The 13,887-nt window shown below is 49.8% G+C and overlaps 1 protein-coding gene across 1 annotated transcript in view; it reads right to left on the bottom strand.

Annotated features, from left to right (window-relative positions):
- TOP3B (DNA topoisomerase III beta) overlaps window positions 1–13,887 on the bottom strand; it is a 55,256-nt gene that overhangs the window by 15,323 nt on the left and 26,046 nt on the right. The window contains exons 8-13 of the mRNA XM_030217270.1: window positions 5,264–5,377; window positions 4,562–4,652; window positions 2,901–3,055; window positions 2,055–2,160; window positions 1,384–1,530; window positions 444–617 (exon numbers count right to left, since the gene is read on the bottom strand). Coding sequence (XP_030073130.1) covers window positions 444–617; window positions 1,384–1,530; window positions 2,055–2,160; window positions 2,901–3,055; window positions 4,562–4,652; window positions 5,264–5,377 — 787 coding nt within the window. The remainder of the gene's footprint in view (window positions 1–443; window positions 618–1,383; window positions 1,531–2,054; window positions 2,161–2,900; window positions 3,056–4,561; window positions 4,653–5,263; window positions 5,378–13,887) is intronic.

Below are 13,887 nucleotides of genomic sequence, written 5' to 3'. Positions count from 1 at the left end.
GCTGGAAGCAAAAAGCTACAAGATACTACCCTCCCTCCCCTTCCCCAATCAGCAAAAAACTAAAACAAACCAAAAACACTCCAGGGCCACTGGTGTGTTACCACCTCACCTCATCAACCAACACTTCTAATCCAGTCCCGAGGTTTGCCCCATTGCATGTATAGGGAAAAAGAAGAACTTAAGCAGAAGGACTAGTTGACAACCCTACAGCTGCCCCCCTATAGCCCCGCACTTCTCCTGCTTTTATAACAAGCCTTCCCCCAAATAAGCTGCCTTGCACATATCCAGAGCCATCTTCAGACCTGGAAGTGAAATGACAATCAGGCAGAATGCTGTGGCCCTCAGGGAGGGGAGGAAGCAGCTTAACCCAGAGGATGTGCTTGGATTCTTAACATCCCTTAGAATGTTGGTAAGGAATGAGACCAAAGTGGTGCATCTCTTACCAATGCCATGCCTCTCCATCAGTGTGATGAGTTCTGCCTCTGTCAGGTAATCCGGTGGGCTGGTCTGCTTCTCCAGCAGCTTCAGTTCTTCAATGTTGAATGTGTCTCCCCTCTCACAAGTGGGGAGGCTTTCCTCTTGAGGGATGGCTTGCCAAGTCATGATCTCAGTATATCCTGCACACAGACATATGAAGGGGTTTGTGCATTGTTCTGTTTATGCAAAATGCTCGTCTGGGTAAAACAAGCTACAGTGAAGAGATAACAAAGGTTGTCAATATCACAATGGGAAAGGAGGGGGGTAAGCTGAGCCAGGCCAAGGCCACTGCTAGGACTGTGGAGTGGGAAAAGGGGTCAAAGTAGTGGTGGTTGCTATGGTAAGAATTTGCCAAGACCATGGTTTATATTTCTTGTCCTCTCTTACCGGTGACAAAACTGTCTTCCCGGAGTGGGGAGAAGGCCGAGGCACACCACTCACACCACTCACTAAAGGAGCAGAAGGGGGAGAAAGGGGGATGAGAGGGACCCAGAGACCGGAGTATACACCTCCAAAAGCGCAGGGGCCCAAGCCCAAGAGACTTTTTTTTTCTGCTGCCTGTGTATTCGGTTTCTTGCCTCTTTTTTTTTTTTTTTTTGAAACCAGCAGCAAAATCTGCTCCAGGACACCCCTGAAGCAATCCCTTAAATACTATTCTAACTTTTCTTACTAAATGGGGTAAAAAAAATTACACTCCCAACCAAAGAAGAGCAGGGCTGCACAGACTCACCTACCTTTGCTGGGAGAGACTGAGAAATACTGGGCAGCTCAGTGTTGTCCAGCCCCTTATAAAGGTGTCGCTACTCTATAATTTTCAGTCTACCTCTGCTGGTAGGAGGGCATATCACCCACTCATTGGAAATGGTTCGGAGCAGATGATAAGGAATATTTCTTGTTCTCTCTTACCCGGTGATAAAACTGTCTTCCCGGAGCAGGTGAAGCGCTCTGGGCCCACGCTGAAAGCAATGATGGTCTGCAAATACTTGCAGTCATAGCTGATGGTGGCAATGAAATGGCGGGTGATATATTCATACAACCTCCATGCGTCACCACCTGCAAACACAGAATCATCACTGCATTTACTATGTCATGCTGCTTTGTCTACTCTTGAGACATTGATGTGCTGTTTGCTGGCTCTCCTTAATGTCCTTATCTCCTCTCTTATTATCAGGCTCTGAATCAAAGACTTTGCTTCAGTGGTACTAATGATATGAGGACCCCAGAAGGGCTGAAATGGCCACAGGGATGTAGGAGGACTCTATAGATAAAGCGTCTACAGTATGTATATTCACTGCAGCATGTTCATCTGAAACAACTAGAAATAAATGAAAATCAGTAATCTTCTACTTAGAAAAACATACACAGGGTGCAAGACTGAAAAAGAGTCGGTACCTCCTCAACAGACTGGCAGGCAAAACCCTGTGCCAGTCTCAGCACCTCTCCCACCCGGGAGCACAAGAAATCTGCACCCAACTCAGCTTCAGTAACAGATCTCATGGGGATTATTGGAGGGTGGTCACCAGCATCAAAAACCAGCAAAGCCTCCCCCACCCTGGGAGTGCAAGAGAAACCTGTACCCAGCTCGGCTTCAGTAGCAGATCTCATGGGGGTTATTGGAGGGTGGTCACCGGCATCAAAACCTTTTCTTGGACGATTAATCCCCTCTGCAAGTAAAGCTTTCACCTGTAGAGAGAGGAAAAGAGGGAAGGATTGAAGAACACAGTACACAAGCTGGAAGCAAGTGGAGACACCAGAGAACCTGCATTTTCTGTGATAGGACTCTTGAATGGAAAAAAACTTCTGATGGTGTTAAGATAGGATAAAGATGGTGCCAGATGAAAATTTTTTTTGTACAGGTATACGAGCAGCAGTACTGAGGGGAGGAAGATGTGTTTCTTTGGGATTTATATTTGTATTGTATTTTACTGTGTTTTTATTGTCTATGTATGCAAATTGTAACCCACCTAGTTCTTAAGACGGGCTAGAAATGTAAAATAAATAATATTTATTTTTTGGAAAGAGCGTCTGGACTTTATAACTCACATGGAGAAGCTGATGGTCGTTAGGCACCAAAGATATTACAACGATGATGAAGAATGAACCTCGCTGGGGAGTTATTGGAGATTACGGGGAAGGGAGAGAAGTTCTGGGGATAGGAGTTAACTGTTATGTTAGAGGTTTTGGTATTTCGTCCTGGTTAAAGCTCACAAGATTGCTGTGTTGTATTTTCAATAAACTATAAACTCAATTAAAAAAAAAACAAAAAAAACGGCACACAGTGCATTACCAGGACAGCTTCTCAGCTTCAAAAAGGAAGCACAAACATGAAAATGGCCAAACACTATCCACCCAGGGAAGAGAGCAGGTGGTGATTACCCGAAAGCGATGTTAAAGGGATGTACACACACATCTCTTGCACTCACTGTTTCTGCCCAGTAGGGATTATTCGCCTGTTGTCTCAGAGATCCCTTCAAATCAAAGTTTTCTGGATAATGAGTGGTTTCAGTTCTAGGGTAGCTGATATAGCCCTGGGTGTAAAGTCGTTCAGCAATCTGCATGGTGTGCTGAGGTCCCATTCCTTAAGTCAAATACAAAAAAAGATAAAACTATGGAATGAACCACTTGGTGCTTCTGTTTAAGGGGTCACATACACATGAGGCCAGAAAAGAGGAAAGGAACTGTAGCCTAAATGCTATAACACCAGAAGTCCAGATCATATGGCCACAGACGTCCAGTATGCAGCGAGCAGCAGCCACTTTTCTTAGGCACAGTGTTAAGCTCGGATTCCTGAAGTGAACCAGAGCAGATGGGTGAGTGGTGTGCTGCTGAGCACTCCACTTTCTAAGGAGTCATCACTAGCACAAACCTCATATGCCAAGTTTTTCAAAGAAGATGGATTTGAGAACTTGGTTCTGAAGAACATTTAAATTTATTGTTATTAAATAGACTTATACAAATCCCCCAACTGCCTCATTAAATCGCCTGTGAGCACTTAAGTGGAGACAGTCAGCGGCACTTAACCAAACAGTCCCGCTGAATACCACCACAGAGCACCTAGTACTGTCAAGTTAGTGCAGAGGTGGTCCATGGGTGGAGCTTGACTTAACCAGTTAGTGGCCACATTCAGACCATTAACTGGTTAACTAAGCAGCTAAAGTTAGGACAGCATAAAGGCTGTCCTAATTTTAGTTGCAAAGCTAACTGGGCACCGGTCTGAATATTGGCTAGTGCCTGGTTAACTTCCAGCTTGCAGCATCAGCCTTTGTGGTGCCCTCCTCCCACCCCCAAACAGCAAAAAGGCCAACTGAGTTCCTGCTGTCCACCCTCCATGCCACATCATCCCCTGGCCCTACGTCATTAGACACCTGGTGGTCCAAGGGGCAGAAGTGATACTCCCTCACTCTTGTCAGTCATGCCTGCTGTAGCAAAATGGCTGCCACAAATTCTACCTTTCACAAGGCTTCTGCTAGAGGCTTTGGCAGCCATTTTGTTACAGCAGGCTTGATGGGCAGGAACGGACTAGGCATCACTTCTGCCCTTTGGACTCTACCTGACCACTAGGCATCTACGAGTTAGGCCTGGGGGTGGGTGCAAAGGGGCCTGGGATTGCAGGAGAAAATTGGAGGAGCAGAGGACATTGACCTGCATCCCTTACGCAGGTTCCAGCTGTTATTCAACCAGGGCCCACATAAAATCTGGGGGCCAGCACAACTTTAATTAGCCCCAGATATTCAATGCTGGTACCAGGATACGGCCGGACACTGAATAATTGGGCTAATTCTGCCCACCGTGGTCACCTTTTCAAAAAATATGCTGACTGCCACTGGATGGATATCAGCTGGAAAGATTTTAATGTAATTGATCACATAACATGGTAAAGTGGACTATAATGCTTAAATGAAATTAAGCAAACATCTGTTAGGCAAGCCTGCTAGTCTGCCACAGACTCCTAATTATTGCGAACAGATTCGCATGTTCTCTGTATGGCTCCTGGACAGAAAGTGTGTTGCCATGGCTGATTTTACTGCCCTTCACAAGTTGGAAATAGGTGTTTTAGCACAAACAATAACTCTGTGCACTGTACCTAAAGCTGAACTGGCCACTCGCAACATTTCCACTGTGTTCAGAGCTAAAGGTCTCTGTTTCACTTTTTCCTTTCTGCTTAGCGATTCCACCTGAAAGATAAACATTCTCACTGAGTGCCAGCACCATGGCGTTCTGGCGATTGCAGCCTTAGGTCAGTCTTCTCAGCCATATCATTGTATAGTAGTACAGGCTACAGAACTATCCCAGAAACAAGCTGGCGATCTGTAGATGGAATATACTAGCCCGAGCTGCATTGCCTGAAGTTGATCCTTACGGCTTTGCAGAACCGAGCTGTTTACAGCAAACTGTGACAAAGACAGTATTAATATGGAATGCATGCCGTTGAAAAAAAGCATACAAAAGGCAGGCTTTTAACACCACATTTCTGTTACAGGTTGCAAAAGGGAACAGAACAGCAACAGAGAATATATACAATATTTTGTGGTTTTGTTTTCTCACCAAACTATGCAGTAAAATATTATTGGTGAAAGAAAACAAAACTTGACTAGATGCTATTAGCTCTGTTTCCAAATGAGCTTCTCCAGCTTTATACAAAGAAGAGAAACGTCTAGACTTGGACCAATAAAGCAGGATGGGCCTCATTACCAAACAGTTCTGGCTAAATTGGGAATCTATATATTTGCACAGCAAGTTTATTTCCAACCACAATCCCTAAAGATGAATGAAAATCCACCAGTACCATTGCTTCCTTTGCCATCTTTGTTATAAGCAGGAAAGTCTGGGCAATCTCTCTATCGAAGACTCTGACACGGTCCCAGTCCAGCACGAGGGTGTTATCCTTCTCCTGGCTCACCTGCGAAAAGGGGAAAGATGGATACTAGTCAGCCAGCCAGCCAAAGGGCTGTACTGCATAGTCCTGCAGTGCTGCCTGCATTCACTATACATGAACTTCACACATACATAATTACCGATAGAAGCCTGAGCTCACCATACACCAAGAGATTTCACTCGTAGTGTACCTGTGAAATAACTCCTGAGCTATTTTAAAACAAGTTTTAGCACTTTAAATGCATGGCAAAGTATGCTTATGTGACAATTCAATTTGTCCAAAGGCATCGATCAGGGGCAGATCTGGAGTGAAGCCTGGTCATGGGCTTGTTATTGACTCTGAAAATGACCTCACATTGCTGAAGTAGCAAATTGCAGGATAGGCTGTGCGTAAGCCCATTTTTCACTTCTTCTGACTCTCCTACACCCTTGAGAACTACTGTGTTTGGAGAGCACACTATTCATATCAAAGTTTGGATCTACATTCACTGGCGGCACATCAGGGTCCAGGAAAAAGAACCAGAACAAGGAGTCTAAATGGGAAGGAATTTTTGTAACCTTCCCTCAACGTTACCCTCTAGAGCAATGGTTCCCAAACCTGGTTCTGGAAGCATCCCAGCTAGTCAGGTTTTCAGGATATCCACAATGGATATTCATGAGATAGATTTCCATGCAGTGGACATAGTGCATGCAAATGTCTTTCACAAATATTCATTGTGGGTATCCAGAAAACCTGACTGGCTGGGGTGCCTCCAGGTAAAGAATGATGCGGGCAAAAAGTTTGTCTCCATCCCGTCCCCGAGAGCTCTGTCTCTGTCCCGTTCCCACGAGCTCTGTCGGATCCCATCCGCCCAAGCCTCGAACAGTTATGATTTTATACTTAAATTATTTTATTAAAGTATAAAAAGAAACAATATTCTGTACAAATGTCATTTTATAAATCACAAAATACAGAACAAGGATCAACCAAACCCCTGTCTCCCCTCACAAACATCCCCTCCACTATTAGAAAAACTGAATAAGCCAAATTACTACAGAATGCTACATAGGAAATTTATGCTAACAGAATACCTCGGTCACAGACAAGCAACACAAATGCAAATACATAATAGCTAACAGAAATTTAACCAAAATCCCAAGAAGCCACACCAAAGAAAGAGAAATAGATTTCCTCCTATACTGTGCAAAATATAAAAGATCACACATGTCAGGGATGGCGTTACGGGAGTGCAACTAGGACAACTGCCCCCAAGCCAGAGAGAGCCCTAAGCCTGCTGGAAGCTGAAGAAAGCATGACCTGGTAGTGGTTTTTGGGTGGGATAAAAATTATTATTCCAGATCACACAGCACCTCAGCCCCCAGAATCCCAACACCCCCCTACTCTCTTTATTTTTTTAAATTATTATTATTTCCAGCTTAAGGACCAGTTTCCTAGTCAATAATTATCTCTCGGCAAACAATTTTTCAATTGCTGCAACCACACCAGGGCTCACCTACAAAGCAGTACAGACGCAATGAAGCCAAACATTTAAGGCACAGGCTACAGCCCTCACTTCACTTCGGCACCATTTTCTTTCTCAGGATCTCGGCTGCACGCTGAATTTTCACAGGGCTGTGCTCAATCCAACCTCCTTGGCTTTCGCACTCACAGACACCAATGGCGTGCCAGTGTCCCGCCTTCTAATGCTTAGGAGCCCCACACATCGTATATGTGAATGTTACTTACATGCGTCTGTCTCCATGTATGAAAAACAGTAATGAAACAGGCTAAGCCAGCATCTCGCTTGCAAATAGCTTAACATTTTCTGTACACAGGAACAGACACATGCGTTTGTACATTCATCATGTGATATATTACTAGTAAGATACCTCCCTGTATCCCAGAAAACCAAGAAATACGATGGGACTCGCAGTCTGGACAGCGAATGCTACATACCTGTAGAAGGTATTCTCCGAGGACAGCAGGCTGATTGTTCTCACTGATGGGTTGACGTCCTCGGCAGCCCCCTCCATCGGAAAGTTTACTAGCAAAGGCCTTTGCTAGTCCTCGCGCGCCCATGCGCACTGCGCATGCGCAGCCGTCTTCCCGCCCGAAACCGGCTCGAGCCGGCCAGTCCAGTATGTAGCAAGACAATACATTTATGGGAAGACACAACTCCAAAGGGGAGGCGGGCGGGTTTGTGAGAACAATCAGCCTGCTGTCCTCGGAGAATACCTTCTACAGGTATGTAGCATTCGCTTTCTCCGAGGACAAGCAGGCTGCTTGTTCTCACTGATGGGGTATCCCTAGCCCCCAGGCTCACTCAAAACAACAACCATGGTCAATTGGGCCTCGCAACGGCGAGGACATAACTGAGATTGACCTAAAAAAAATTTACCAACTAACTGAGAGTGTAGCCTGGAACAGAACAAACAGGGCCCTCGGGGGGTGGAGTTGGATCCTAAAGCCCAAACAGGTTCTGAAGAACTGACTGCCCGAACCGACTGTCGCATCGGGTATCCTGCTGCAGGCAGTAATGAGATGTGAATGTGTGGACAGATGACCACGTCGCAGCTTTGCAAATTTCTTCAATAGAGGCTGACTTCAAGTGGGCTACCGACGCAGCCATGGCTCTAACATTATGAGCCGTGACATGACCCTCAAGAGCCAGCCCCGCCTGGGCATAAGTGAAGGAAATGCAATCTGCTAGCCAATTGGATATGGTGCGTTTCCCTACAGCCACTCCCCTCCTATTGGGATCAAAAGAAACAAACAATTGGGCGGACTGTCTGTTGGGCTGTGTCCGCTCCAGATAGAAGGCCAATGCTCTCTTGCAGTCCAATGTGTGCAGCTGACGTTCAGCAGGGCAGGAATGAGGACGGGGAAAGAATGTTGGCAAGACAACTGACTGGTTCAGATGGAACTCCGACACTACCTTTGGCAGAAACTTAGGGTGAGTGCGGAGGACTACTCTGTTGTGATGAAATTTGGTGTAAGGAGCCTGGGCTACCAGGGCCTGAAGCTCACTGACTCTACGAGCCGAAGTAACTGCCACCAAGAAAATGACCTTCCAGGTCAAGTACTTCGGATGGCAGGAATTCAGTGGCTCAAAAGGAGGTTTCATCAGCTGGGTGAGAACGACATTGAGATCCCATGACACTGTAGGAGGCTTGACAGGGGGCTTTGACAAAAGCAAACCTCTCATGAAGCGAACAACTAAAGGCTGTCCTGAGATCGGCTTACCTTCCACTTGGTAATGGTATGCACTGATCGCACTAAGGTGAACCCTTACGGAGTTGGTCTTAAGACCAGACTCAGACAAGTGCAGAAGGTATTCAAGCAGGGTCTGTGTAGGACAAGAGCGAGGATCTAGGGCCTTGCTGTCACACCAGACGGCAAACCTCCTCCAATGAAAGAAGTAACTTCTCTTAGTGGAGTCTTTCCTGGAAGCAAGCAAGATGCGGGAGACACCCTGTGACAGACCCAAAGAGGCAAAGTCTACGCCCTCAACATCCAGGCCGTGAGAGCCAGAGACTGGAGGTTGGGATGCAGAAGAGCCCCTTCGTCCTGTGTGATGAGGGTCGGAAAACACTCCAATCTCCACGGTTCTTCGGAGGATAACTCCAGAAGAAGAGGGAACCAGATCTGACGCGGCCAAAAGGGAGCAATCAGAATCATGGTGCCTCGGTCTTGCTTGAGTTTCAACAAAGTCTTCCCCACCAGAGGGATGGGAGGATAAGCATACAGCAGGCCCTCCCCCCAATCCAGGAGGAAGGCATCCGATGCCAGTCTGCCGTGGGCCTGAAGCCTGGAACAGAACTGAGGGACTTTGTGGTTCACTCGAGATGCGAAGAGATCCACCAAGGGGGTGCCCCACACCTGGAAGATCTGTCGTACCACACGGGAATTGAGCGACCACTCGTGAGGTTGCATAATCCTGCTCAACCTGTCGGCCAGACTGTTGTTTACGCCTGCCAGATATGTGGCTTGGAGCACCATGCCGTGACGGCGAGCCCAGAGCCACATGCTGACGGCTTCCTGACACAGGGGGCGAGATCCGGTGCCCCCCTGCTTGTTGACATAGTACATGGCAACCTGGTTGTCTGTCTGAATTTGGATAATTTGGTGGGACAGCCGATCTCTGAAAGCCTTCAGAGCGTTCCAGATCGCTCGTAACTCCAGAAGGTTGATCTGCAGATCGCGTTCCTGGAGGGACCAGCTTCCTTGGGTGTGAAGCCCATCGACATGAGCTCCCCATCCCAGGAGGGACGCATCCGTGGTCAGCACTTTTTGTGGCTGAGGAATTTGGAAGGGACGTCCCAGAGTCAAATTGGAGCAAATCGTCCACCAATACAGGGATTTGAGAAAACTCGTGGACAGGTGGATCACGTCCTCTAGACCCCCAGCGGCCTGATACCACTGGGAGGCTAGGGTCCATTGAGCAGATCTCATGTGAAGGCGGGCCATGGGAGTCACATGGACTGTGGAGGCCATGTGGCCCAGCAATCTCAACATCTGCCGAGCTGTGATCTGCTGGTACGCTCGCACCCGCGAGACGAGGGACAACAAGTTGTTGGCTCTCGTCTCTGGGAGATAGGCGCGAGCCGTTCGAGAATCCAGCAGAGCTCCTATGAATTCGAGTCTCTGCACTGGAAGAAGGTGGGACTTTGGATAATTTATCACAAACCCCAGTAGCTCCAGTAGGCGAATAGTCATCTGCATGGACTGCAGGGCTCCTGCCTCGGATGTGTTCTTCACCAGCCAATCGTCGAGATATGGGAACACGTGCACCCCCAGCCTGCGAAGCGCCGCTGCTACCACAGCTAGGCACTTGGTGAACACCCTGGGCGCAGAGGCGAGCCCAAAGGGTAGCACACAGTACTGGAAGTGGCGTGTGCCCAACTGAAATCGCAGATACTGTCTGTGAGCTGGCAGTATCGGGATGTGTGTGTAGGCATCCTTCAAGTCCAGAGAGCATAGCCAATCGTTTTGCTGAATCATGGGGAGAAGGGTGCCCAGGGAAAGCATCCTGAACTTTTCTTTTTCGAGATATTTGTTCAGGGCCCTTAGGTCTAGGATGGGACGCATCCCCCCTGTTTTCTTTTCCACAAGGAAGTACCTGGAATAGAATCCCAGCCCTTCTTGCCCGGATGGCACGGGCTCGACCGCATTGGCGCTGAGAAGGGCGGAGAGTTCCTCTGCAAGTACCTTCTTGTGCTGGAAGCTGTAAGACTGAGCTCCCGGTGGACAATTTGGAGGTTTTGAGGACAAATTGAGGGTGTACCCCTGCCGGACTATTTGCAGAACCCACTGATCGGAGGTTATGAGAGGCCACCTTTGGTGAAAAGCTTTCAACCTCCCTCCGACTGGCAGGTCGCCCGGCACGGACACTTGGATGTCGGCTATGCTCTGCTGGAGCCAGTCAAAAGCTCGCCCCTTGCTTTTGCTGGGGAGCCGCGGGGCCTTGCTGAGTCGCACGCTGCTGACGAGAGCGAGCGCGCTGGGGCTTAGCCTGGGCCGCAGGCTGTCGGGAAGGAGGATTGTACCTACGCTTACCAGAAGAGTAGGGAACAGTCTTCCTTCCCCCGAAAAATCGTCTACCTGTAGAGGTAGAAGCTGAAGGCTGCCGGCGGGCGAATTTGTCGAATGCGGTGTCCCGCTGGTGGAGAGACTCTACCACCTGTTCGACTTTTTCACCAAAAATATTGTCCGCACGGCAAGGCGAGTCCGCAATCCGCTGCTGGATTCTATTCTCCAGGTCGGCGGCACGCAGCCATGAGAGCCTGCGCATCACCACACCCTGAGCAGCGGCCCTGGACGCAACATCAAAAGTGTCATAAACTCCTCTGGCCAGGAATTTTCTGCACGCCTTCAGCTGCCTGACCACCTCCTGAAAAGGCTTGGCTTGCTCAGGGGGAAGAGCATCAACCAAGCCCGCCAACTGCCGCACATTGTTCCGCATGTGTATGCTCGTGTAGAGCTGGTAAGACTGGATCTTGGACACGAGCATAGAGGAATGGTAGGCCTTCCTCCCAAAGGAGTCTAAGGTTCTAGCGTCCTTGCCCGGGGGCGCCGAAGCATGCTCCCTAGAACTCTTAGCCTTCTTTAGGGCCAAATCCACAACTCCAGAGTCATGAGGCAACTGAGTGCGCATCAGCTCTGGATCCCCATGGATCCGGTACTGGGACTCGATCTTCTTGGGAATGTGGGGATTAGTTAATGGCTTGGTCCAGTTCGCAAGCAATGTCTTTTTCAGGACATGGTGCAAGGGAACAGTGGACGCTTCCTTAGGTGGAGAAGGATAGTCCAGGAGCTCAAACATTTCAGCCCTGGGCTCGTCCTCCACAACCACCGGGAAGGGGATGGCCGTAGACATCTCCCGGACAAAGGAGGCAAAAGACAGACTCTCGGGAGGAGAAAGCTGTCTCTCAGGAGAGGGAGTGGGATCAGACGGAAGACCCTCAGACTCCTCGTCAGAGAAATATCTGGGATCTTCCTCTTCCTCCCACGAGGCCTCACCCTCGATGTCAGACACAAGTTCACGGACCTGTGTCTGCAACCTCGCCCTGCTCGACTCCGTGGAGCCACGTCCACGATGGGGGCGTCGAGAGGTAGACTCCCTGGCCCGCATCGGCGAAGCTCCCTCCGCCGACGTAGTCGGGGAGCCCTCCTGGGAGGTGGCCACGGTCGGCACCGCACGCGATACCGACGTCGGGGACCTCAACCTGGGCGATGGGCCAGCCGGCGCCACGCTCGACGGTACCGGAGGCGCAAGCACCGCCGGTACCGGAGGGGTAGGGCACAACAGCTCTCCCAGAATCTCTGGGAGAACGGCCCGGAGGCTCTCGTTCAGAGTGGCTGCAGAAAAAGGCTGAGAGGTCGATGCAGGCGTCGACGTCAGAACCTGTTCCGGGCGAGGAGGCTGTTCCGGGCTGTCCAGATTGGAGCGCATCGACACCTCCTGAACAGAGGGTGAGCGGTCCTCTCGGTGCCGATGCCTGCTGGGTGCCGAATCCCTCGGCGACCCAGAGCTCTCGGTGCCGACACGGGGAGGAGACCGGTGTCGATGCTTCTTCGACTTCTTCCGAAGCATGTCACCGGAGCTCCCCGGCACCGACGAGGAGGACGTAGAATCCATCCGTCGCTTCCTCGGGGCCGAGACCGAAGAGGGTCGATCCCGGGGGGGCTGTACCGCAGGAGCCCTCAGGGTAGGGGGAGACCCACCCGAAGGCTCACCGCCACCAGCAGGGGAATGGACAGCCCTCACCTGCACTCCTGACGATGCACCTCCGTCCGACGACATCAGCAGACGAAGTCTCGGTACCACCGACGTCGATGCAGTCGCCCGATGCCTCGGCGCCGATGCAGAGGTCCGATGCCTCGATGCAGTCGATGGAGCGGCAGCCAAGGAAGATGGTCCGGACGCTGACGACGTCGATGCACTCGATGCCTCCGGTGCCGATGTCGACGAAAAGCCAGAGAACAAAACGTTCCACTGGGCTAATCTCGCTACCTGAGTCCGCCTTTGTAACAAGGAACACAGACTGCAGTTCTGAGGGCGGTGCTGGGCCCCTAGACACTGAAGACACGCAGAGTGCCTATCAGTGAGCGAGATTACCCGGGCGCACTGGGTGCACTTCTTGAAGCCGCTGGAAGGCTTCGATGTCATGGGCGGAAAAATCACGCCGGCGAAATCAAAAGCCGAAATGGCGAAATTTGAAGCACCAAAATTTAGAGGGAGAAAAATCTCGACCGAGGCCAAACTACCCCGTCAACGAAAGAAAACTTACGGGGCAAAAGCTGAGAAAATTACGGGAAGGGCAGAAAACCCGAAAGGGTCTTCCGGAGCACTTCCGGAGCGCTTCCCGAACTTTTTGAAAGAAAAAACAAGAGAAAACACGTCGAAAAGGACGCGCGAGGTCGACTCTCTGGGGCACGAACGGCGTAACACGACCGTACCGAGCGCGGACGAAAGAAGACTGGCCGGCTCGAGCCGGTTTCGGGCGGGAAGACGGCTGCGCATGCGCAGTGCGCATGGGCGCGCGAGGACTAGCAAAGGCCTTTGCTAGTAAACTTTCCGATGGAGGGGGCTGCCGAGGACGTCAACCCATCAGTGAGAACAAGCAGCCTGCTTGTCCTCGGAGAAAGTAAATTACACAGCAGCAAAGATTCCATATCCCCTACCGTATACCATCAGACATAAGACCCTGGGGATACAGAAAAGAAGATCAGCACTGCTTACCTTAACCGCTCTCCTTGGACACAGGTGGAACGGTTCTCATATTTAGGTTCTTATTTCTTGAACCAAATAAAAAAAATTGTCATCCAAATTCAGTTTTTAAAAAGGGGGTTCCATGTAAACCAAGGAGGGGGTTCAGAAGCAATCCACAAAGCACTTGAAGGCGAATCTGAATGATGAGGTTTCAAAATATGGGGGGAAAAAAAAAAGCATCAATGAAGGAAAGGCTGCCGAGGCAAGGATGTTGTGGATGCGCCCGTCCTCCATCACACTATAGCTCTCCCAGGCTCAGCGCCCTCCGTCTCCAAATAAAGAA

The sequence above is a fragment of the Microcaecilia unicolor genome, chromosome 11 (genome assembly GCF_901765095.1).
Source record: "Microcaecilia unicolor chromosome 11, aMicUni1.1, whole genome shotgun sequence".
In the NCBI taxonomy this organism is placed as follows: Eukaryota; Metazoa; Chordata; class Amphibia; order Gymnophiona; family Siphonopidae; genus Microcaecilia; species Microcaecilia unicolor.
The sequence above is the reverse complement of the archived record's forward strand: the minus strand, read 5'-3'. Positions and strand labels throughout refer to the sequence as shown.